The 24,862-nt window shown below is 29.6% G+C and overlaps 3 protein-coding genes across 3 annotated transcripts; all 3 read left to right on the forward strand.

Annotated features, from left to right (window-relative positions):
• Positions 1-11,607: 11,607 nt before the first annotated feature.
• LOC101203205 (sulfate transporter 3.1) lies at positions 11,608-16,951 on the forward strand. The gene is made up of 12 exons (XM_004134076.3): positions 11,608-12,007; positions 12,088-12,295; positions 12,386-12,557; positions 12,654-12,719; positions 14,171-14,284; positions 14,416-14,532; positions 14,723-14,849; positions 15,256-15,542; positions 15,633-15,823; positions 15,951-16,036; positions 16,124-16,200; positions 16,420-16,951. Exons 1-12 carry the CDS (start codon positions 11,692-11,694, stop codon positions 16,597-16,599), a joined length of 1,941 nt encoding a protein of 646 aa, XP_004134124.3. The 5' UTR covers positions 11,608-11,691; the 3' UTR covers positions 16,600-16,951.
• Positions 16,952-19,740: 2,789 nt separating this feature from the next.
• LOC101218509 (leucine-rich repeat extensin-like protein 6) lies at positions 19,741-21,098 on the forward strand. Its single transcript, XM_004134386.3, has one exon. It carries the CDS (start codon positions 19,793-19,795, stop codon positions 20,951-20,953), a length of 1,161 nt encoding a protein of 386 aa, XP_004134434.2. The 5' UTR covers positions 19,741-19,792; the 3' UTR covers positions 20,954-21,098.
• A 1,472-nt stretch (positions 21,099-22,570) lies between these two features.
• On the forward strand, positions 22,571-24,775 carry LOC101203444 (40S ribosomal protein S3a). Its single transcript, XM_004134077.3, has 7 exons — positions 22,571-22,704; positions 22,798-22,845; positions 22,936-23,041; positions 23,545-23,682; positions 23,778-23,963; positions 24,134-24,334; positions 24,472-24,775. The coding sequence occupies exons 1-7, from the start codon at positions 22,694-22,696 to the stop codon at positions 24,565-24,567; spliced, it is 786 nt and encodes a 261-aa protein (XP_004134125.1). The 5' UTR covers positions 22,571-22,693; the 3' UTR covers positions 24,568-24,775.
• The last annotated feature ends 87 nt before the right edge of the window (positions 24,776-24,862 follow it).

Raw genomic sequence — 24,862 nt, forward strand, 5'->3', positions numbered from 1 at the left:
GATGATAAAATTCTATCACTTATAGATTATATTGATGCTGTTTTGGTCTATTAATAATTGACAAATATATTTGCAATGTTTCTTAATATTACTATACATTTGATTTTATTCCTAAAATTGTTATTTATGGTAATTAGTAACAATATATCGTCACTTTCAAATCATCTGTATTGGGCTTCAAATTGGGCCGAAAAATTAGCTGATTGGGCTACCATCAAGAGTAAAGATCGAGGAAAAAACTGGGCCGTCGTCCATATGGAATTTGGGTGATGTTGTTCTCCATTTGTTTAGGGAAGAAAACACTTTTTTTTTTAAATTTAGGAGTAACACTCCCACCCCAATTAGAATTATGGTTTATTTTAGGGTCTCAACTAAAGTTTAATTACCACTTTCTATAATTTATTAGCTTAAATGACTACCTTGAATTTGCCTTAAAGCTATTTGGGAGAATAAGATAATCACTAAAAATAAAATCTTCAAAAGAAAAAAACTAAACAGTAGTGTGTACTTTAATAATTGCCTAAACCATTATTTCAAAATATTTAGGAAAAGTAAGCATGTGTTACTGTATTGTATAGAAAAAAAGTGCAATCGATATAAATTACATTCAGTCATCTTCATCGTAGCAAATGTCAAATGCATGAGTTTTATATCACCTAAGAGTATTCACCATTTCAAAAGAAATGAAATTATCTTTTCAGCTAAGTGAATAGTTCGTTCCTAATAACTTTCTAAACGTTTTAACTATCAACTTCTTATAATTATCATAAATAGTAAATATATATCAACTGTTTTTAATTTTTCGATTATCATAATGTATGAACTCTAAAATATAAACTCGACCAAAGTGATGTGTGATAAACAATGGATGAAATTGGTAGAATCATATTTTAATTTCAAAATTTATGACAATAAAAGATATTCTTAAAATTAAGAAAAGAAGAGGAAGAAGAGGAGGATATGATAATGTGATGGGCCAATGAAACGAAAAATAAATGGAATGTGGGGGAAAGAGTGATTGTGACACCGAAAGGAACGTGAAGGGACCAATGAGATTGCGCCATCACTTCTAAACCTCAACATAATGTCAACTCCAAGTTGTCTCTTTAAAAGGAACCTCAAATTTCACCCATTTCCTCTCTTCCTTTTGCTTCCTTTCCTCCTAACTAAAATGGAGATTAGTCCTTCCTTTAAAATGGTATCAGACTCTATTACTTCAATTCAACTTTTATACATTGTTATTTCCTTCAATTTCATTTGAATTATTATTTTTATATGGGTTAATAGAAATTCGATAATGTTAAACAATTATGATCATTTTATTTTTATTTGTTGACATTTATTTTGGTTGCATTAAATATCACATAGAAATTAAGGTTTGAATTTCAAGATATAGTCCTCTCCATTATAGGAAGATATTTTACATATTTTGCCAACAATATAATATCTCACAAGTATAGTCCAAAATGAAATCAATTGGAGAAAAAAAAAAGGAAAAAGGAAAAACACTTGATAATCTTTTGGACCATACCAATTCCATTTCAACTTACATTTCTCTTTCAATTATTATTCATTTATCCACCATATGCCACTCTCATTTAATTCTCCACCTATTTTGACTATATTAATAAATATTATAGTTTTTCTTTGTTAAAAAGAAGTCAGTTAAATCACGTTTTTAACTATTTTAAAAATAAAAATACTCTCAAACTCATTCTAAACTATTTTAGTTCTTGTTTCATAATTAGTTTTTTTTCTTAAATTAAAACTAATTTATTTTATTTGTATATTTATGATTGAATTCTTACTTAAATTGAAAATATATTATTTTATTTTTAAAATTTAACTTAAAATTTGAAGACATGGATAAAAAGTAGATAAGAATAAGAAACTCATAAAAAGGTTGTCATGGCAACTCATTTATCCTCGTAGATAACCTATTTCACCACATCTCTCGTTTTCTCGTTAAAAAAAAAAAAGCAATAAGAAACTCATATGTGAAATAGATATTTTGTAGACTTAATTTAAAAAAGAATTAAAAGTCAAACGTTTGTCGATAGAACAGTAAGTTGCGGTCATTATTATTATTATTATTATTAGAATATATATTGTATGTTATATATGTATATGTAAAATATTATATGATATCACTCAATAGAGAGTTGAAGACTCTGGGAAATGCACTTTAGTTGACCTGAGCACTAATTAAAGGCAACTTCCAATTTGAAGTTTACAATATTTTTCCTTTTCGTTATCTTTCATGTTCTAATTTTCTGCACCTACATTACACGTGGGAGAAAGAAAAATCCATTACCTACAAATTCTTTATTTAATTAAGTTTCTATAATGTAAATTTTCATCTCCTCCTCTTCATTTTGAGTAAGCTTTAGATGTGATGTCAGATTTTTTTTTTTTAAATAGCCAATCTAAACAAATGGTTAATTTTATGTGACAATTTATATATATATATATATATATATATATATATATTATATATATATATATATATATATATATATATATATATATATATATATAACTCATTACACTATAAGAGTAAGAATTTTGCCATTTTTTTTTTACCATTTTTCCTTTTTAAAATTATTAATAATTCACAGTGTAAAGTAGTATGCTAATACAAAACATTTTAATGGGTTAGCTAGAAAGGCTAAAATTAATTAATAGAGATGATTACACATGACTATTTTTCTTGCTTTTTTTTTTTTGTAGTATAATTTTATGTATATTTGATTTTGATTTGTCGGTAAAAAAAACTAAGTGAAAATAATTACAACCAACGACGGAAAGACGAAAAGAGTTATTGACCTAAAAATTTAAATTGATTGGAGGAGATAAAAGCTAACATTATATATTCCAATGTAAGTAGTAAACTTTATAATTTATATACATTATTGTACCTATTGCTTTTTCAACTGTATCTACATTATTAAACTCAAAAGAAAATATTAAATAAATTATTTTCTATAATAATTATTATAAAAATTATTTTACAGCATAAAAATAATATTAAAAATATCATGATTTTTTTTCCATAGATCATGATCGACTACTTTATATGTCTATATGTATCACTATAGACAAAGATAATAGTCTTATGATGATCTAACACAAATAAGCGTTAAATATAATATTAAATTTATCGATTAATTGGTGATTTAACACAGTAGCAAAATATGTCTATATGTATCATTCAACGTTATTTCTACCCCATTCAGTATTCATTTCTAATTGTTGAGTTTTTTTTCCATATTTCGAATCCCACAGATGAAGGAAAGCATTAGACATAATATTAAATTTGTTTTCACTCACTAGTTTAAACTTTCAAGTTATTTGATAATTTAAGAAAATAGCAATGATAATATGCTATATTTATTATATTTTGATTCCTCCCGTTATATTTGAAAACAAGCTATATCAGTATCCTTCTATATTATCTCTAGGTAATTTAGTGGTAAAATTGTATTGAAAACTGTCATTAATTAGGGAGAATTCCAAAATCATAGATATGGCTGAAAATTAAAGTTAACTCCATAATCATCCATTTGTAGAGGAATCTTGTTAGGACGTGTGGTATCAAGCAATTGCTGGCAAACATAATTTCAATGGTTGTCATTAGACATTTCTTCTGTATATATACGTTCTTGAGTTTGATCAAACTTACTATCAATTACAGTTAAATTAAGCCAACTTTATAAATAATTGACTGATTAAAAGAACTAAAATATTATGCGTTTAGTTAATATCTTACTTATCTAAAAACTTATTATTTCAAATATTCAATTTTTAACGTTTTAACGTGTTGTAGAAAGAAAGTCGATCGTCACACCCCTCCTAAACCTAAAATAAAGACGAAAGTACTTAAGTTATGGCGTGTAAGAAGTTGATCCACTCATATATTATATATTTTGAGTGAAATATTCAAATTTCATTTGAAAGAAAAGAAATAACATAATTATGTGGTTTAAATATTTTAATAATAATATTGTAGAGAATTTAAGAATTGGAAACATTATTGTAGGGTTAAGATAGCACTTTAAAATAGTTTTGATGACAGGGGAGATGTACATGTGAGAATGGATTATAATATATAATGTCGGCCACTCTCATTTCTCACATTTGTTTAACGAAAAAAAGTGATGAAAAGAATTGGCCAAGTACGTATTACGTGTATCATTCTTGGATTATGATATCTTTTCCCCATTTGTTAGGTACAAAATTGTAAAGCATGCGTTTCAAAATTTCCCTTTTTCTTCCTCAATTTTCAACCCTCTTTTACTAAATTAAAACAGGGTCAAATTACAGATTTCAAATTTAATCTTATAATTTGATAAAATATTTTACGACTTAATCCAAATAGTTGGAGGCTTTTCATTTTTCTTCGTTGGAATTTGTAGATTTGATATATTAATTTATTACTTGAATGAGTGTAACGTCTCATTTTATGTGTACTTCTCAAGCATTTGAGTACATTGTTTTAAAGTAGATTGTGATTGAGCATCTTTTAATAATTTTCTTTATTAGACGTGTGGTTTGAGAGAATAGCAATATCTACATCGTCACTAGCTATTTTCTTTATGGCTTCGTTGTTAACATCAACCTTTGTCGCGAGATAAACTAGATAGCCAACTTTATAGTGTAATCTCTCTTTCTCCTTACTTCTCTCCACGTCATCCATCTTTCACTAATCTTATCAAAAGGAGAAATTTGAAATAATTTGATTTGATATCGAATTCATTATGAAGTCAAAAAATGTAGTTAGCAATCAAATAATAAGGAGATTGACATAGATTTGAAGGGATTATTAAGAGATAGATGGAAAATATAGGAATGTTAGATATGGATTTGAACTTTAGAAAAACGAAGGATATGATCATATCAATCTTTGTCATTAAAGATGAAATGTGAAAAAAAAAATGTAAAGAGAAAAGAGAGTTTTGAGCGTAGTGGAATGGGCCACCAATGACCAAATAACAATGATGAAACAAAGAAAGAAGGCATGTGGGATTTTGGCATTAGATTGTTTTCTTCCCTTTTGTCTACTTTCCCTTTTTACATTCTTCCACTTATTTTTCTCCATATACCTTATCCCACGACATTTTGTTTCTCAATCAATTATCAAAACATTATGCATCAAAAAACAGTCTCTAATGTTCGTTTTAATTTATGTTTCTAGATGAATATGTTTCAATCAATGTGTGTGTTGTTCAGTGTGACATTGATATGTTAGGAAGAACAATAAACTTCCACATACATATATAAATTAGGAATAGTCTTTCGTTCTAAAACATTAATCATTCACTTATTTAATCAATATGTAACTTTTATTGCATTTATCAATATATAAATTATAAAAAGTTTCATGATGATTTACAATTGTTCACTCACGGACTTCTAAATAAGTAATAGAAAAACACGTAGTCCCACACAAGAAATAGAAAAATAATAAACCATAACCTAAATATTATATATAAAAGAAGTCTATTCTAAATTGTAACACTTTAGGTACCAAGAACTAACTCAATTGTGTGAAGTTGGAGATACATTTTATGTGATTACTTTTTCACATGCAGAAAATATTCTAACCCTTATAGATTGATCTTTGATTATTATATTTACTTCTTAATTTCTCTATTATTTTCTTGTTCTTACTCTTACTGCCATAGTAGCATTTCATTGTAGATTGTGACATGTCAAAATTTTGTATAGTCTATTTTCGCATGATGTGGTAAAGAAAGATGAGGGTAGCAGACACTGGACATCATCAAAGTAAAAGGAAGAATAATGCATTAAACAAAAACACACATGTTGAAATGTTAGCCATGGGGTTAGCCCTATTTTCTTCATTCCATCTCCACCATTAAAATGGCAGTGTGTGGGTTAAGTGCGGTTTCAGTACGACATATAATTTTTGGGAACCGACTCTATCGGTTCGGTACGAACCACCACCCAAAGTTCATGAAGCCTCACCATATTATGGACCACACAGTCCCACCCCTTCTTTATGGTTCATCCATTCTTTTTGGGTTTTGGAGTTTGGCAAAAGCAGAAAACGAAAAACAAAAAGAGGAAAAACTTTTTCTTTTGTAGTACATTTAATAATTAATGTGGGAAAAGAATAAATAGTTTTTTTTCAATCTTTTTGTACCTTAATCATTCAATCATTTATGCTCTTTTTTTCGTTTTTCTTTTTTTTTCTAAGCCAAATTATTTTTGATGTATCATGAACTGATTGATTGTGTGCTATTGTATTTCTAATAAATTGTAATTCAACAAGTGAATAAACTATATGATGATAGATGGGTCATTGTCAATGATAAGAATAAATGCATGACACAAATACGACAAGAGTATACTCATCTGTAGGTACATTTTTCTTTTTAAATATACATAAAGTATGTACGAGTAGAAATTCAAAACGTCTATGAATTTATGAGTTATTTATATGTTTAAAAGATAAAATATGATATATTTCACTCGCATAAATTGTTCTTTTCTTTCTCGTATTATTAATTAATATTCGAACCAAATGTTTAAATATGATTTATTCACGTAGACTTTTTACTTAATAATTGACCTAAATAAATTAATACGTTACATACAAAATTAAAAATAACATTTAGTCTTTAGGGTGTTATCTACATGGTTTGATAATACCATAGTAAACAATTCCTACATTAGAGATTGATATTATAAAAATAAAAATTAAAGTAATCTTCTAAATTAGGAGTGAATTTATAATAATTTATTTAACCTGGTTTTTTCATTACTAATAATAGAAAATTAGTCACATATATTTGAGAATTATGTATGTATATTTTTAATCTACTCTTAGTGTAATTAAAACCATTACAAAGAAAAATCTTTCAAATTAAAGTAAGGTAAGATCATCAAGATTATATTAAATCATCAATCCACATCAAATATTTATAATAAATATAAAAAGAATCCAGGTCACTGACGGTTCAAAAAAGAGAAAACATTCTTCATCACTAATTTTTTTTTAAAACAATATTTTAATCTTAACTGCTGATTTTTTTTTAATATAAAATTTCAATTATAAGTGACAATGAGATTAGTGTCAATTTTATATGAAAGTAAAATAACACATTACGAGATTCTTCTCCAGAAAAACAGAAAAAGAAATAAGCAAAAATAGCTCAGACCCCACATGCATATAAATCCCTAATTTAAAATTGATTTTGCATGCAAACCACTTGGCTATATAATATCAAAAGTTAAAACTTTCTATAATTTCATTTTGTGTTCAAATTTATATTAGTGATTACCCACTAATATTGGAGTTATTGGTGCATTATTATTGGAGTGGATTAAAATTATAACGAAATTATTGACATATATATAATTCAATTTCATATCATTCTCCATATATAAAATTTACGCAAGCTCTTAATAATAATAATAGAGTCCATGTGCAGTGAAATTTAAATTACAGATTTTTTTCATTGCAAACATATTTATTTATACAGTAATTGAGTTATGGGTGCATTGTAAAAACCACAATGTGATGAAATATAATTAACCCTAAATCTAACTTTCAAAATTACAATGATGAAAAGAAAAAGTGAGAAATGTAGTTAGTGGAGTTATTATGTGGGGAAGTTGTTAACCTATTTTTTTGGATTTAGAGAACTCATCTGGGGAAATTCTAAGCTTATTTAAAATAATAATGATAATATGTAACTTAGGTCAAAGGAATGAGTGATTAGATTTTAGTGCACAAATAATTAACTTTCACTATACCATCCATTACCAATAGAGAACTAGGAGACTTAAACCCTAGAAAACACTTGCACTAGTTATAACTCTATACTTTAATTTGGCTCTTCAATTATTCTATCCAGCTTTAATTACTCAATTATTTTCCATTTGTAAATGAAAGCATGCTTTCACTAATTTTGATTATCTTTAATTCCCACTAATTTTGTTACTATAACATATATTAACTTTATTGGCTAATTATTATGCTAATTCTATATATGATGGTGGATGACCATGTTGCTTCGAGGATGATTATTGTCTAAATTGGCCACACCATGCTTGGTGTTGAAATATGTTGAACATTGTTGGCATTTGGTTAGAAGGTGTTTAACATAGTCATCGAAGTAGGTCTTGACCAATCATATCGGACTACTTTTGTTCCAAAAGATTCGTTATGAAAATAGAAATAATCGAACTTTTTGATAAAGAAATTATTTGAGATAAGCTTATAAGGTACTCACGTATCTTTGACGTGATATCACACACAATCTTTCGTGGTATTTATGCTAACATTATTAGAATGAAATTTGGTTAGAAAGTATCATTTCACTTCTTGGATTCTTAACAATGTGTGTTTTACTTTTGTTTTTTTTTTTTTTCCAACGACGTGATTGTTTTTATCTTCTTGTTTGTCCTTCTTTTAAATAATTGTATGTCAATTATTACTACTTAAATGAATAAAGCATCAAAATTTTGATACTCTATCCTACAAAATTTAACTAAAAAAATATGATTAATTATTTCATCTCTAAAATTGGTTAGGTCATTTCTCAACCTGGAGTGTTTGATAAACTTTAGTTCAATGTATAATATACTTATTCAAAAGCTAAAACCATTTTGATGAAGGGAAAAGCAAGGAAGAAACTAATAATTGAAATCATAATTAATTTTTTTTAAAAAAACTTCCAACAAAATTCCAAATTCAAAGGACCATATATCTACAAAAGCCACCCTAAATCAAATCAATCTTGGATATGTAGCTGTCCCAAATTGAAAAAAACAAAATTATGAATAAATATAAAAAGTAATTTCCATATATTATTTATAGGGACGCCCACATGAAACACATTAATTTCTTTTTGGTCTCCCAAAATGGAAGCTTCTCTGTGACAGTTCTCCACATAGATTGTTCTTCTTCTGTTGTTTTTAATTCATTTCCTTTTTCCCTGTTTCTTTGGGGTTTTAATCAAATTATAATAATTATCAACGTGACCACTTGCCTAAGTAATGGAATACAGCATCATTCAACCTTAATTAATATATATATATACCTCTTAATTATTTTCCTAATATATTCCTTAATCATTCTCAAATCCTTTTAATCTCCCACTACCTCTCTTCGGCAGCCCTAATATAATCCACACCTTCCATTTCTACTCATGTTAAATTTTTGTTCTCAATACAAATTAACTGGTTAAAGTTATTTTTTTAAACCATTTAAAATCAAGTTTTATAGTATGAAAAACGCTACTAAAATTAAAACTTAGATATTGATTTTGAGTAATTAAGATATAATTTAAAGTGACACATCATACTAATTTTATCCATTTTAAAATCTATTTTAAGAAACACATCAAAAACATTTAGTTTCTCTGGATGGAGAAAAGTAGTTTTCAAATTTAGGAATTTTTTCAACTTTTATTTCTGAATATTGATTGTGCTTCATCCTTCTTATTATTTAAATGTGTGTTATTTATTTATTAATATTTGACCATCTTCATTTATATGTTTATGTTAAACGAAAACTAGTACTTTAATCTAACAAATATCTTATAAAATGTAATAAATTTGTGAATAGTTCAATTTATTTGTAGATGTATTGATAACTAAGTGGTTTATAATAAACCAACATCAACTAACATCTATATGTACTTAAAACTTGACAAAATTGAAGAGTTTAGGATAAAAGTTGGATTTACTCTACAAATTTATGTGAAATATTTTATTTGGTATGGTACTCAGTGTCACACCATAGAGACAAATATGAAATTTTCTATGACACTTGGCATAAGTTTGTGGTCATCTCTTTTTCTGGTCTTAAGTGCAAAAGGGAAATGGAATTCAAGTTGGTCATGCTAACTAAATAATTCCTTTATTTTTTTATAGAAAAAAAGTCAAACTAATAAAAAGATAGAGATTTTTTATTGACATTTGTATGTGTGAATCATTAATATTAAAATAATTTGGATAATTACCGATTCACCTAGTAAAATTTTAATTTGGAGTGTTACATTAATATATATATAAAGATAAACTTAAAAGGTGATTCGAAACATATTTTTTTCCAAATATATAGTACACCTATGCGTTGAAAAATAAATAGTAAAAGTTCACAATTATTTGATTAATTTACATATATTATATATATGTTTGATAAAAAATTAAAAAAAAAAAAAAAGTGATTCGATAGTACTTCCCACAATCCCTCCACAGCTTTTTTTCACAAAGTTGGGTCCATATGACCTTACCCTCTACAGCACTTGCACATAATTTTATTTTATTTTTCTGTTTTGTTATTAAAATTATATATTTTGAGTAAAATTAAAAATTAGTAGGTATATTAATTTTCAATTAGTTTCCATGACAACAATTTGACCAATATGGAACCAAATTATTCTAAAAACAATAATGGACAATAAAATCTTGCTTGAATGAATAAGTAATCCTCGAATATCCACTTATTATATATCATATCATATCATATCATCATTTGTTATTTTTATTAACACCATATATTATTCATGCAATGTTGTTTGTACTGTAAATTTACGGGAGATTTTATATATGTATATGTATGTGTGTGTATTTCTATTTCCATTTTATAGAAAACAATTAAGCACAAATAAAGCAACAGAAAAGGCCATTGAGACCATGACATATAATTGAGAAACATACCATGTGCCTTAGTCTTATATTGGATTTCGTTTGCGTATATATATACATATGTATGTGTTCAATTTAGTTTGATAGAAATTTTATTTTCAGCGCTAACATTGTTTCTAAGAAGATCGACTTTAAAAGATTTGAGAACAGAAAATTAAAGCTTCATTGGATAATAGTTTAGTTTTTAAAATTTATGTCGAAACATTTTCAAATATAAGAAAAAGAAAAAAAAAATGATTTAGAAATAAATATAGTAAAAATTTTCCAATTCTTTGATAGATATTTTATAAATAATTTTAATTTTTTACTATTCATAAAAAAAATTCATTTTTGTTTTTAAAACCTCATATTTATCTCCTCCAAAATTCCGTACTATAACTTTCACATTTATTAAAAGTACAAACATTTGAATTCTTAGAGTGACACAAGCTTTTCAAATTACTTTCTTTAGCTTTTAAAAACTAACAAGATGAAAACTTCATTTCAAAATATTGTTTGTTAACTTTACATTTATGCTGGCTCTCATACCATCTTTCGTGAAATTCCAAATTAAGAAAAAGGTGTTTTAAATAACCAATGTTAGATTTCAAAACTTAATTGTGTTTTACAATCATTTATATAAAAAAGAAATAGATGTTTCAAAAGCTTAATTAAAAAGAAAAAAGGAAACAAATAACGTTATTAAAAACAGCTATTAAATAGAGATTAAATTTCCAATTAAACACTCCTTCCTCAAATTTAAGTGGGTTGTTACCTCTTAGCCTTACCCCATTCCCATAAACAAAATAGGTTTTAATTCCTTTTTCTTTGCTCATTTGGTCAAACAGATGTTGACTTGCCACGTGTCCATCCAAAAAATGGGTTCCAGCAATCCACTTTGGAGATCCTCCACTAAGCAATAACCTTCTCAATATATACCCTCACAACCCTTACCCAAATTCCAAACTCTCCCACACACACAAAAGAAAAAATCCCATTATTCCCCAAGACTTAGGAATTTTACAAAATATGGGTAATGCAGATTTTGAATGCCCTCATAGAGTAGCCATTCCTCCTAAGAAGCCCTTCTTAGACTCCTTAGCTTCTAATCTCAAAGAAACCTTCTTCCCTGATGACCCTTTCAAACAATTCAAAAACCAACCTTTACCCACTCAGATCTTTCTATGGCTTAAATACTTCATCCCCATCCTCAATTGGGCTCCTCATTACACTTTGGACTTCTTTAAAGCTGACCTTGTTGCTGGTATCACCATCGCTAGTTTAGCAGTCCCTCAGGGTATTAGCTATGCTAATCTCGCAAGCATTCCTCCTATCATTGGACTTTGTAAGTTTTTACCCTATAACACACGTTAATCTCTTGCTTTTAATGCCACGTTGGTTAATGATTTTTCTTCTCTAACGTAGATTCAAGTTTCGTACCTCCGTTGATATACGCCATGCTTGGAAGCTCGAAAGATATAGCGGTGGGGACAGTGGCGGTAGCATCGTTGCTTATGTCTGCCATGTTGGGGAAGGAAGTCAACCCCGTGGAGCATCCGAAGGAATATGTTCAATTGGTTTTTACTGCAACTTTCTTCGCAGGAGTTTTCCAAGCTTCTCTTGGATTTCTAAGGTGAACTACTAGCTCTGACATATATCAAATTACAACTATGACATACGTAGATATATATATTCATAGTCGTCAATGACTTTGAAAGTGCAGATTAGGGCTTATTGTGGACTTTTTGTCACATGCAACAATAGTAGGGTTCATGGGTGGTGCAGCAACGGTGGTCTGTCTTCAGCAATTAAAAGGCATAACTGGATTGGTTCATTTTACACATGAGACTGATATTGTATCCGTTATGCGCTCCCTTTTCACTCAAGTTCACAAGGTTAGTTTTTCTTTCTGTTGTTTCTCTTTCACTCCAAAGTTTTTTTCTTCCATTTACAATTTTTAATGTTATTTTTTTTTTGTAAAACTTTGACAGTGGAGATGGGAAAGTATTGTATTGGGTTGTTGTTTTCTCTTCTTTCTCCTCCTCACAAGATATTTGGTAAGCTTTTCCACCATTTTGTTTGTAGTTTTTGGTATTTTAAATTTCTATCTCATGGTTTTATTTATTTATTTAATGAAAAAATAAAGTAATTTTAAAAAAATTGTTCCTTCCTTTAAAATTTCTGTACCAATTCAAACGCATCAGTAAGAAACTAAAGCCGTACATGTTTTGTTTTTTGTTTTTAAACATTTTACTTTGGAAACTGTTTTTTTTTCTTTTAGTTTGAAGTTTTTAAAATTTTAAATTGAAAACAGAAAAAAAGTAGTCTTGTTTTTTTCTTTTCAGATTGCAAAATTATTTTGTACTCACACATACCATGTTGGTTTTGATTGAATAGTTATAACTATTAATATTGTTGTCTATCAAAATAATTGTAATTAGAAAAACTATTGATGTTGTTGCCTTATGTGTTAAAAACTTTTATATCCAACAAATATTTGAATAAATGACTGAATAAATCCTTATCCACTCATTAAATTTTAAAACATGAAACCCCAAAATAGAAAATAATAATAATAACTCCAACACCAACACTAATAATAATATATATGGTGACACAAAATTTAACCTATATCTTTGGTCAACACATCAATTTAGGTAGCTTTATTTCCATCATAGGTGTAATAACTCAAACAAAAATTATAAAAGTATTGAAAATGTTTACCTAATGATAAAAACTAGTAAAAGGAATCTTCTATTAATTAGATTTTATTTTAAATTTATTATATTTTTTAAATATTTTGATTCAATTTTGTATTTTTTGTTCGGTAACAAAATGAAATTTTGACTCATAAAATTATTTTAAATATATTAGATCTTACCTTTAAAATATAGCCGGTAAAGATCAGTGGTTGATCAAATAAATATTAGATTAACTATAAATTATTATTAAATAATTTATGAAAATGTTTGGACATTTTTAAATATAGTAAAATAAACTAAAATATTTACGAACTGTAATACAATTTTGAATTTTATCATATAAATTGATAAATTCCTATCGTTGTTTATTAACGCTACTGGTAGAAGCAAATTTTGCTATATGTTATAAATATTTTGTCAAATTTGGTATTTTTGACAATTCTTATAATGTTTCTTACGTTAATTATAATTTTTTAATGATTAATTTACAAAAATGTTTTAGATAAATTTATCTTATCAAATTTAAATTTATAGTAAATTATTTAACACATGTTTATTTAAAATTAATTGTGTTTCTTATTCTTAAAAAATCCTCCTAGATTTCTAAACATTTTTTTTTAAAAAAAAAAGTTATGTATTTTAAATTTTATATTTGAAAAACCTAAATACACTAAAAAATATATGTATATGTATATTTTTTGAAGTATGATATTATATGATAGGATGAAAGAGAATTCTGAAAAACAAAATTTAAATGATGTTGTTAGTGGTTGCTAATTAGAGTTCATGATGAAAACGAATTGCAGAGCAAGAAGAAATCAATCTTCTTTTGGATAAGTGCATTGGCGCCTTTAACTTCGGTAATCTTGGGAAGTCTTCTCGTTTACTTAACCCACGCTGAAAAACATGGCGTTCAAGTGGTAATTCACTCAATCCTCCATTGCTGTCTCTGTTTCTTTTGCTTTTTTCAAACCTTCTTTAATGGGGGCTGTGTTGTAATCAAACAACTTCCCAATCTTTATTGGGTTTCTCTGTTTTTGTTGTAATTTAGATTGGGAGTTTGAAGAAAGGGTTGAATCCCCCTTCTGCATCTGATTTAGTATTTGGATCCCCTCATCTCGCCATTACTATCAAAACAGGGATCATCATCGGAATCATAGGCCTCGCTGTAAGTTTCTTTTAGTCTTATTCTTTATTGGTAATATAGGTTGAGGATAGAAGTTCAAACAGTAATTTGAACTGTTTTGTGGGTGTGCTTACAAACACTATTACCAACTGTTTGATGAAATGTCCCGAAGAAAGAAAAATAAGTGAATTCTGCTAGACCATCATTTTGCTGAATCATTTGTGTAATGCAGGAAGGGGTTGCAGTGGGGAGGAGTTTTGCTGCATTTAAGAATTACCACATTGATGGAAACAAGGAGATGATAGCATTTGGGATGATGAACATTATTGGTTCTTGCACTTCTTGCTACCTTACTGCAGGTAAGCTGCAAATTCAATGGAGGAGTTCAAGTTTGGTCCTCAATTATTAGACATCTGCATTGAAGTTATTAAGATTCTGTTGATAATCATTTGGTTTTTTTAAGTGAAATTTCTAAACACTACTTTCAGTATGAGTTTCTTTGATTTGTTATATTCTTTTGATGAAACCTTCGTAAATAAATTATGATGAAGAAATCATATTTCTTGAAAACTATAAACAAAATGGTTACGGATTAGGGACCTAAATTATAGAGTTTGTAATTTTAATATTAATTAGCTGATAGAAATTGCAATAGCAACTTATTATGATCGATAATTGATGTGTTATCAATATATGCTATGATGGTCTAACTTCTATTTGTTAGTTGAGCTTATCACTCAGGACTAATATGGATAAAATATACAGGCCCTTTCTCGAGGACTGCAGTGAATTTCAATGCAGGATGTAAAACTGCGGTTTCGAATATTGTCATGGCAATTGCTCTGATGATCACTCTGTTGTTTTTGACGCCATTTTTTCACTATACACCCCTGGTGGTGCTTTCTGCCATAATCATCACTGCTATGCTTGGCCTAATCAATTATGAAGAAGTAATCCACCTTTGGAAAATTGACAAATTTGACTTTGTCGTCTGCCTTGGTGCATATATCGGTGTTGTCTTTGGCAGCGTTGAAACAGGCTTGATTGTTGCGGTGAGCAAATCAATATAATGAACTTAATTTTTAGACTATCCAAATTTTCGAATTTGGTTCTCATTTGTATCAATTGACCTGGTTTTTCAGATTACACTCTCTTTGTTAAGGGTGCTTCTCATCATGGCGAGGCCAAGAACTTTAGTACTAGGCAATATTCCCAACTCCACAATTTACAGAAGCGTTGATCAATACCCAACAGCCAACCGTGTGCCTGGTATTCTCATCCTTCAACTGGAGGCCCCAATCTACTTTGCCAACTCAAACTACCTAAGAGAAAGGTATTAGCAACCACCAAACCCAGTTTCCATAATGATCTTCATATGTATAAATATGGGAATGGAGATAATGAGGATAAATATGAGAATGGAGACACTGATCCTCATTTACATTTCTCTTCTCTCTTAGGCTTTCAAGGTGGATTACAGACGAAGAAGAGAGGATAAAATCATCAGGAGAAACCAGCTTGCAGTACATAATTCTAGACATTTCCGGTAAGTACTTCAACGACTATTTGAACATAAAGAACAGACAACCTTCCTTTTTTATCTCATATACATGATTTGAAATTTTGAACACAGGCGTAAGTAGCATCGACTCAAGTGGAATCAGCATGCTTGAAGAGCTTAAGAAGACTACTGAAAGAAAGGGTCTCAAAGTAAGTATTTCCTCCAAAGTAGAATCTTGTTTAACCCTGAATATAACTCAACTGGTTAATATATATAACCCACAAATCCCCCACCCCTATACATTGTTTAACTCTAAACAAAATCTAATAATCTAATAGTAAATGTAAATGCACATGATTGAGTTGAAGCCGATTGAAATTAAACTTCGAACAAGTAATAATTTTTTCCGCCATGTTATGTGATTATAGCTTGTACTTTGCAATCCAAGAAGTGAAGTGATAAAAAAGTTACACGAGGCAAATTTCATCGAGGCGATCGGACAAGAATGGATCTATCTTACAGTGGGAGAGGCTGTAACAGCCTGCAACTTCATGCTCCACACTTGCAAGCCAAATCATGTTGCTGCTGAATTAAATTCACCCGTCTAGCCATTACTCCAGGCTACCAAAAGGTGAACAATTTGGGCGATGGGGTCCTCACACCAAGCTCACATGGTAATATATTCCACCAATCAAGACGCAACATGTTGGAAATAATAGTTTTCCATTATTTTCCTTTTTTGGTGAGAGGTTAAATATTGTAATAGTAGAAAATGAAATAGCGTGAAAATCATTTAAAAGAAATCATTTTCACGGAGCTTTCATATCATGTCATGTCTTTTGTTTATATTTTCTTTCACTATCGTTGCCATCAAATTTCCTTCATGACATGATTATCCTATACGAGAAATTACTGCTTTGATATAATTTTACTTATTAAAGAAGTTAATTATTCCCATAATTGACTCTATTAATCTTGTTTTTACTCTATAAAGCATTAAGAAGAAAAAATACAGAAACTTCTTAAATTAACATATTACACAATAATTAAAGTTGTATTATAGTGACTTCAAAAAAAAGTATTTACTTTTTGATTTCCTTAATGTGATATCACTAAAGCATATTAACTTGACTGAGATATGAGTAATTAAGTGATTATCTAAATCCAACAACTATTGACATAACAAGGCAACTAATTGACCTTTTCATCCCCAAAAGACAAATGGAAATGTTCAAAGTTCAAAAGTGTTTAAAGGCTATTCTCAGAGTTCACAATATGCAATTTGAGATAAAGGGTCAAATTGTTTTTGGTAAAGCTTTTGAAGTGTTACCTCATCCTTCTAGAAAAATATATAATAATAGTAATATTAATATTTTCTCAATGTGTCTTTAATTAATTAAATGACCCAATAGCTGTTCCCCAATCTTAACATTTATAAATGAAATTACCTCCAAACTGGACTTTTTTTCACTTGCTCAATTAGGATTAAATTACAAATTTAATCAAGAAATTTTTAGATGTCTTTTTTTTATCCCTAAAAATCAATTTTATTAGACATTTATGAGTCCTATTAAATACTTTTGAGAATTTTAACATCAAATCAACATGCGTTGAAGCGTCAAGAGAATAAACTTGTAAGTTAACCTATATATGGTCTAAGCTCATTCCTCTTATACAATATATTAAAATTCTTACCAATCATAGATCACAAACTAATGGCTGGTTTACATATCCATATTTCTATAAAATTTTCTTTAGTAAATAATTTAAACTTAGTCATTTTCTTAAACTAGTTTGAAAATTGATTATAAAATAGACTAATTACTAAAATAATATTAGAGTGAAAGTAATTGAATACCTAAAATTTAACAAGGTAATCACTTGATTTTAAGATAAATGAAGTTTTCAACATTGCATTGGATATACATATATAATTACATTAGTTGTTGTAGAAATCATTATTTTTTTAACATTTTACTAATTGGGGTTTGGTTGCTTTTAAAAATGTTTCTTTCTCCATAAGCATAATATCTTCCTTTTTGACTTTTTTATATTTTTATTTTGAATATCAATTTAATTGTGTCAACATATTTGAGGGTGCAAAAAGTAGTAATAACCAAAAATTGCACATCACAATTAGCCAAAGAGCAAACTTAGCATGCAACTGTGTTGTTCCTATCTATTCATTCCTTTCTCATTGGTTTATGTGTAAGTTGAACTAACACTTCATTTTAACTCTAACTTATGAGTATCATTTTGTTTGGTGAGACCATCTGAATTGCCCTATTTCATCATTCCTTTATAATCTTTTTATATATATATATATATATGAGAAAACGCTCCATTTATACCTTTAAAGTTTAATGTTTCTATCAAATAATAATAATATCGAGTCAAGCGTTCAACTTTTTTTTCCTTTTCATTTGAAATTTTTTTGGATTGATTTGACTTATGAAAATTTAAGGTTTATTTGACATAAATTATAAGTATTTCTTTTAAAAATATATATACAAACTAAAAAGAAACATTTTAAAAGATAATCCTAATCACAATAGTTACGTTTAAACATTTTTTTTTTACCAAGTAAAATGCAATAAAGAGCTTATAAGGTGATTTTTGAAAAAACTTAAGAATAAATGGAAATATATAGTTTAATTAAGAACATTTGATGGGAGAGGGGTTGGATTTGAAAGAGGAAATGAATGTGTTGGATAAGTAGGTTGTCTAAATCATTGGGTTAATGAGTTGTTTTCTTGTTGAGAAATTCAATGACCCAACAACATTCTACCTTATGCTTCCCATGCAAATCATTTACAAAATTAAATAATTAAAATAATCAATTTTTCTAACCCTCTTTCTCTTTTTACAATGTGTCATCATCGAACATTAAAACATGACATTAATCGTACAAGTTCATGACATTTGAACTATATATGTTCATGTGTTGATAGTTTTTACCATTTTTTCATTTTCTCTCTATATTAATTTCATTGAAATAATTTAAAGATAAACCTTAATCATCACTGTGATTTTGAATTTGGAGTATGTAATTTAGAAAAAAACAATCGTGTCATCAAACGAAATTCAAAAGTTCGAGTTTATGTAACATGCATGGAAAATATGTTAGCAAATTTGTAGTTATCACAAGACAAACCATTCATGACCTAAATGTAGTCTTTTGAAAATCAACCGTCAACTTAATTGTAGCTCACAACTATTACTAGTATATATGAGTTAGTGGTTAAATTAGGTTTAAAATCTCTACCTATATCTTTACTACTACTAAACTAAAAGAAAATAGAGAACTTACTAACACATCTTAAGAACCCAAGTCAAATTACAAAATACGAAATTGTCAACGTCAAAGTATAAAAGAATTAAAAAAGTTGAAGTTAGTGCAAAATCTAAAATTTGTATTTTTTTGGAAAAGACAATGAAAATAAATACTCATTGAATAGGCCATTCCGCTAGGGTTAAAGCAGCTAATTTTGAATAAAACCGCGTTTTTGGCTGAGGTAACGATCGTTATCTAAAATTTCTTCATAATTCAAATATATGTGTGATTGTATGTATAAGAAAAAAAAACACTTTAGGGTACGTACATCCATGCGTTGAACATTACAAATGAAAATGTTTTAATAATACCAATGCTATCTTTTTCATTCTTTTCTTTCATTATAAATCTCTCTTTTTCTACTGGTAGGTACGATTGATTTTGCTTAGAAGTAGTCAATTCATTTCGTGGAATAGTTTATATCATAACTCAAATCTTATATAGTTGTAGTTACTTAGTTACTACCAATGCCATGTCCCATTAAACCTCCTCGAGACATGAAAACCTCAACCTCCCTTCTCCCAAGTGCTCTCCTCCTCATCTCTATCTTCACCCTCCTCTTCCAACCTTCCCATCAACAAACTCCGTCGCCACCTCCGCCATTTCTCCCGAACCCCAGACTTCTTAAGGCCTACACCGCTCTCCAAGCTTGGAAACATGCCATCACTGAAGACCCATCTAACTTCACTGCCAATTGGTATGGCCCCGACGTCTGCAACTACTCCGGCGTTTTCTGCGCCCCCGCCCTCGACGACCCCGACATCCGCACTGTCGCTGGGATCGACCTCAACCATGGCAACATCTCGGGCACCCTGCCTGACGACCTCGGCCTCCTGACCGACCTTGCTCTGTTCCATATCAACTCCAATCGCTTCTGCGGCACCATCCCCAATTCCTTCCGCTGCCTCACTCTACTCTTCGAACTCGATATCAGCAACAATGACTTCTCCGGCGAATTTCCCTCTGTAATTCTCTCTCTCCCAGCTCTCAAGTTCCTCGACATTCGATTCAATAAATTCAGCGGCGATGTCCCTTCTTCCCTATTTGAATTGAAACTCGATGCTCTGTTCATCAACAACAACGATTTCAATTTTTCCTTACCGGAAAACATCGGCAACTCCCCTGTTTCTGTTCTGGTTTTTGCTAATAACAATATCAATGGCTGCCTCCCCTCTAGTATATCAAATATGAACACCACACTCAATGAAATTATAATCACGGGCAGTGGGTTGATTGGGTGTTTGCCGTCGGAAATAGGGTCGTTGAGCAATCTCACTGTCTTCGACGTCAGCGATAATAATCTCGTCGGACCGTTACCGGAGACAATGGCTGGAATGAAGAAATTGGAGCAGCTTAATGTGGCACATAACCAATTATCCGGCGAAATTCCGGCGAGTATTTGCTCGCTGCCGAAATTGCAAAACTTCACATTCTCGTATAATTTCTTCTGCAGTGAGCCGCCGGTTTGCTTGAAACTTCAGGCCAGTGATGACCAGAAAAATTGTTTGCCGGATAGGCCATTCCAACGTTCGCCGGAAGAATGCAAAGCTTTCTACTCTAACCCTGTTGATTGCAGCGTCTTTGGATGTACCCTTCGGCCACCACCACCGCCGCCGCCACCTTATTAGTGATTGTTTGAGATTTCTTTCGTGAAAGGGTTTATAGAATTGCAAGTTATTTTCATGGTATTACTAATTTTCTTAATCTTAAATCTTAATTAGTGATTAGCGATGTGATGTGTGTGTTGATAGCTACTATATATTGGCTAATTTGTTTTTCTTCATATTACAATAATGTTTCGCCCTAATTTCACTTCATTCAAAATTTATATATATTTCACATGGTTCAAAAATCAAGAAAATGTCTAGAAGAGCCTACCTGATAAATGTTGAACTCATTTACTAAGTATAAGAGATTAAATCTTCAAATCTTTCACTAATCATTACTAAACTTTATTTTATCAAATTTTACCATAAATCAATAATTTTTTACTTTTGTCAAATTATACCAGATTTTTATATTGAATCAACATATGAAAATATAGATATAACATGTGTTTGTTTTTTAAAAATGCTCTTGAGATGCCTTGAAAAAAATTATTTAGTATATTTTAAGTGACACACTTAATACTTTTCTTTGGTAGATCTTCTTTCAATGAAAAACAAAAAAAACTTAAAGGTGTGTATCATGGAGCTACCACTTCTTTAGATCAAAGTCTCATCAAGAGGTCCAAAATATGCAACAGAGTCTAATCCATCTATTCATTTGGATTTGATATGAATCTATATTTTGAAAATCATAGAGATCTATAAGTTTGTTCAATGGAGTTATCAATTGACTAACCCAATATTCATATACATATGTATAGTTATTCATATATTATATTATATTAAAATAAGTAAACTTTTCAATTTTACTTTTTTTTAAATATATTTAGATTTTTATATGCACTAGTTTTCTAAAAATAAAATTAAAAACTATATAAAAATTTGCAGTATCAATATTTTTATTAATATAAATAAAATTTAACAATATTTCATTAAAAAGTTATAAAACACACATAGTGGATATTGAATGGATCTGACTCAACCTTAATTAAACTTAAGCCCAAAATTTGAACTAATAGACCAAACCAAAGTATGGGCAACATGCCTATTTAAGATTGGGCGGACCATATCCAAGTCCAAACAGCCCAATAAACTTAGGTTCATGAGGTTGAACCTAGGTCAAGTCGGCCCAATAAACCTAAATGCAATTACGAAAAGGTTTGAGAAAAGCTTTTGAGTTTGAAAGCGACAAATAGAAGTATGGTTTTTGTATGAAAAATCAACAATAAATTATTGAAAAAATCAAAGGAAATACAATCAAATATATGAGAAAACTCGAATAAAGAAAATACAAGCAAACTAATGTATGATAGAAATTGTGGTTGAATGCAAATAAATGGCCTATCAAAGTCATTTTGTTACTTCACTTGAAACACAAACACCCTACTCAATGAGTCATTTTAGTCAGTGCAATATAAAATTACACTTATGTTCTATCTATCTAAATGAACAAACTATTACAAGAATTCTTTATTTAAATTCATACAATTACTGAATCATAAGTTTGATTTACATACCTCCAAGATCTAAAAGAATTGATTTATAATTATATATATATATATATTTCCCAAGTTATTAAAATGTAAGATAGTTAGATTAACAATTAAATAATAATAATAAATTAATTAAATTTAAAGATAAATAAATAACCAAAAAAAGAGAGCTATATAAACACGGATTTAGGGTTTTTGGAGGCTCTCAAACTTTCTCTGCCTTGCAGCGTTTCATCTGCAGAGTTAGGGCAACTCACCTCCTTTAGCCATGGCCGTCGGGTACTCTCTCTCTCTCTCTCTCTTATTCCGATTGGTTTCAATTTCATGCTGCATTTTGTTTTTATCTCTAACTCTCATTTTCTGTTCAATCAGCAAGAACAAGCGGATTTCAAAGGGAAAGAAGGGTGGCAAGAAGAAAGCGTGAGTAAATTTATCTGCTCCTTCAGTGTCTAAGATCATTGTTTTAGTTTTGGAGTACGTTTATGTATCTGTTGTTTGCTCGTCTTTCAGCACCGATCCATTTGCCAAGAAGGATTGGTATGATATCAAGGCTCCTTCAGTTTTCACTGTTAAGAATGTCGGAAAGACTCTTGTTACTCGCACCCAGGGTACCAAGGTAAATCGTCCTTGTTCTAATTGATTTTACTTTTGTGTTTGTAATTTATTTGGAAATTGGGTGTGGAGTGTGTGAAATGAAATTGTGCTTGTATAATCTTAGAGGCATTGCTGAATTCGATCAATGTATGAGTTACATGTTTATGAAAGATTTTCTTTATATCCATGTTGATAAATTATACATTGCAATCTCCATTTTTTTTTATTTTGAGTTTAAATCTGATGGGCTTCTCGTATTAGAGTGGTTGCAAATTTCTGTTTATAGTTCGTATTGGTGTTTTCATGGACCGGCAATATTTGGTATCTAGGCATCAAAGATTGGTTTTTTTATATTTCTTAGATGACTTGATTTCCCCATTGTGAGTTCCAATGCATTAGAGTTTTCATAAGTCATATGATGCAGTGGTTTAAGTTTTAGACATTAAGTATATGTTCTTGTAGATTTTATTTGATATATAGTATCATAGAAAGGGAAGGTTAATTTTCCTTTGTTGCTATCAATAGATTGCATCTGAAGGACTCAAACATAGAGTCTTCGAGATCTCGTTGGCTGATCTTCAGGAAGATGAAGAGCATGCCTACAGAAAGATTCGATTGAGAGCAGAAGATGTTCAGGGGAGGAATGTACTGACAAATTTCTGGGTGAGATAGAATTTCCATTTAACTAGCAGATTTTATGCGCATCTAGTTTTATATCTTTCAGTTTGATCATCTTTTTTCTTCGTTAAAATGTTCAGGGAATGAACTTCACCACTGACAAATTGAGGTCTTTAGTACGCAAGTGGCATACTTTGATTGAAGCTCACGTAGATGTCAAAACCACTGACAACTACACCCTTAGAATGTTTTGTATTGGATTTACCAAGAGAAGGCCAAACCAAGTGAAAAGGACCTGTTATGCTCAGTCGAGCCAGATCAGGCAGGTATGTTTGAAGAACTGCTTTAAAGTATTTTATTGTAAAACTGAATTAACATTGTTATACCAAGCATTACCAAGTCTACTTCAACTTGATCTGCTTTTGTATTTCATTTGTTGGAAGTAGTTGTCATATGCGTAAATTAGCATGCATTAATGATCTTTTAAACAATTCAGATCCGCCGTAAGATGAGAGAAATCATGGTAAACCAAGCATCCTCCTGCGATTTGAAGGAATTGGTTCGCAAGTTCATTCCCGAGTCAATTGGCAAGGAGATTGAAAAGGCAACATCCAGTATCTACCCTCTTCAAAATGTGTTTATCCGGAAAGTTAAAATCTTGAAAGCACCCAAATTTGATCTTGGGAAGTTGATGGAGGTATTTATCTTGTTCATTTCTCACTCACTCTTTAATAGTTTAAACTGATCAAGCACCAACAAAATTATTTCAGAGTTTTTAAGTTTCATCTGTGATTTTGTGTTCTTATTCATCGGTCTTCCTGATTGGACTTGTAGGTTCACGGCGACTACTCAGAAGACGTTGGCGTGAAGGTTGAGAGACCTGCTGACGAAACTGCTGTAGAGGGGGCTACTGAAGTTGTTGGAGCTTGAGTTCAGTTATGTTAAAGTTCATTTGAGTTGGATTAATCTGTTTTCTTTTTGTTTAATTTTGGCCCCTTTTGTTTATTTAAACTTTAGTATTAACCCGCTTCTCAGTTTAATCAGAGAGTTGGTTTTGAGGATGGCAATTTTGTGCTATTAGTCAAAGAATACTTCCATTGAATTAATTTAGCAAATTGCACCGTTTTTTCCCCTTCCATTGGTACTACCTGGAGGAGAAGCAGTCTTGTATGAGGCTAACTCTCTTTTTAAGAAAGAGAGTAGTAATTGGGACCTAACCAAAATC

The sequence above is a fragment of the Cucumis sativus genome, chromosome 3 (genome assembly GCF_000004075.3).
Source record: "Cucumis sativus cultivar 9930 chromosome 3, Cucumber_9930_V3, whole genome shotgun sequence".
Lineage (NCBI taxonomy): Eukaryota > Viridiplantae > Streptophyta > Magnoliopsida > Cucurbitales > Cucurbitaceae > Cucumis > Cucumis sativus.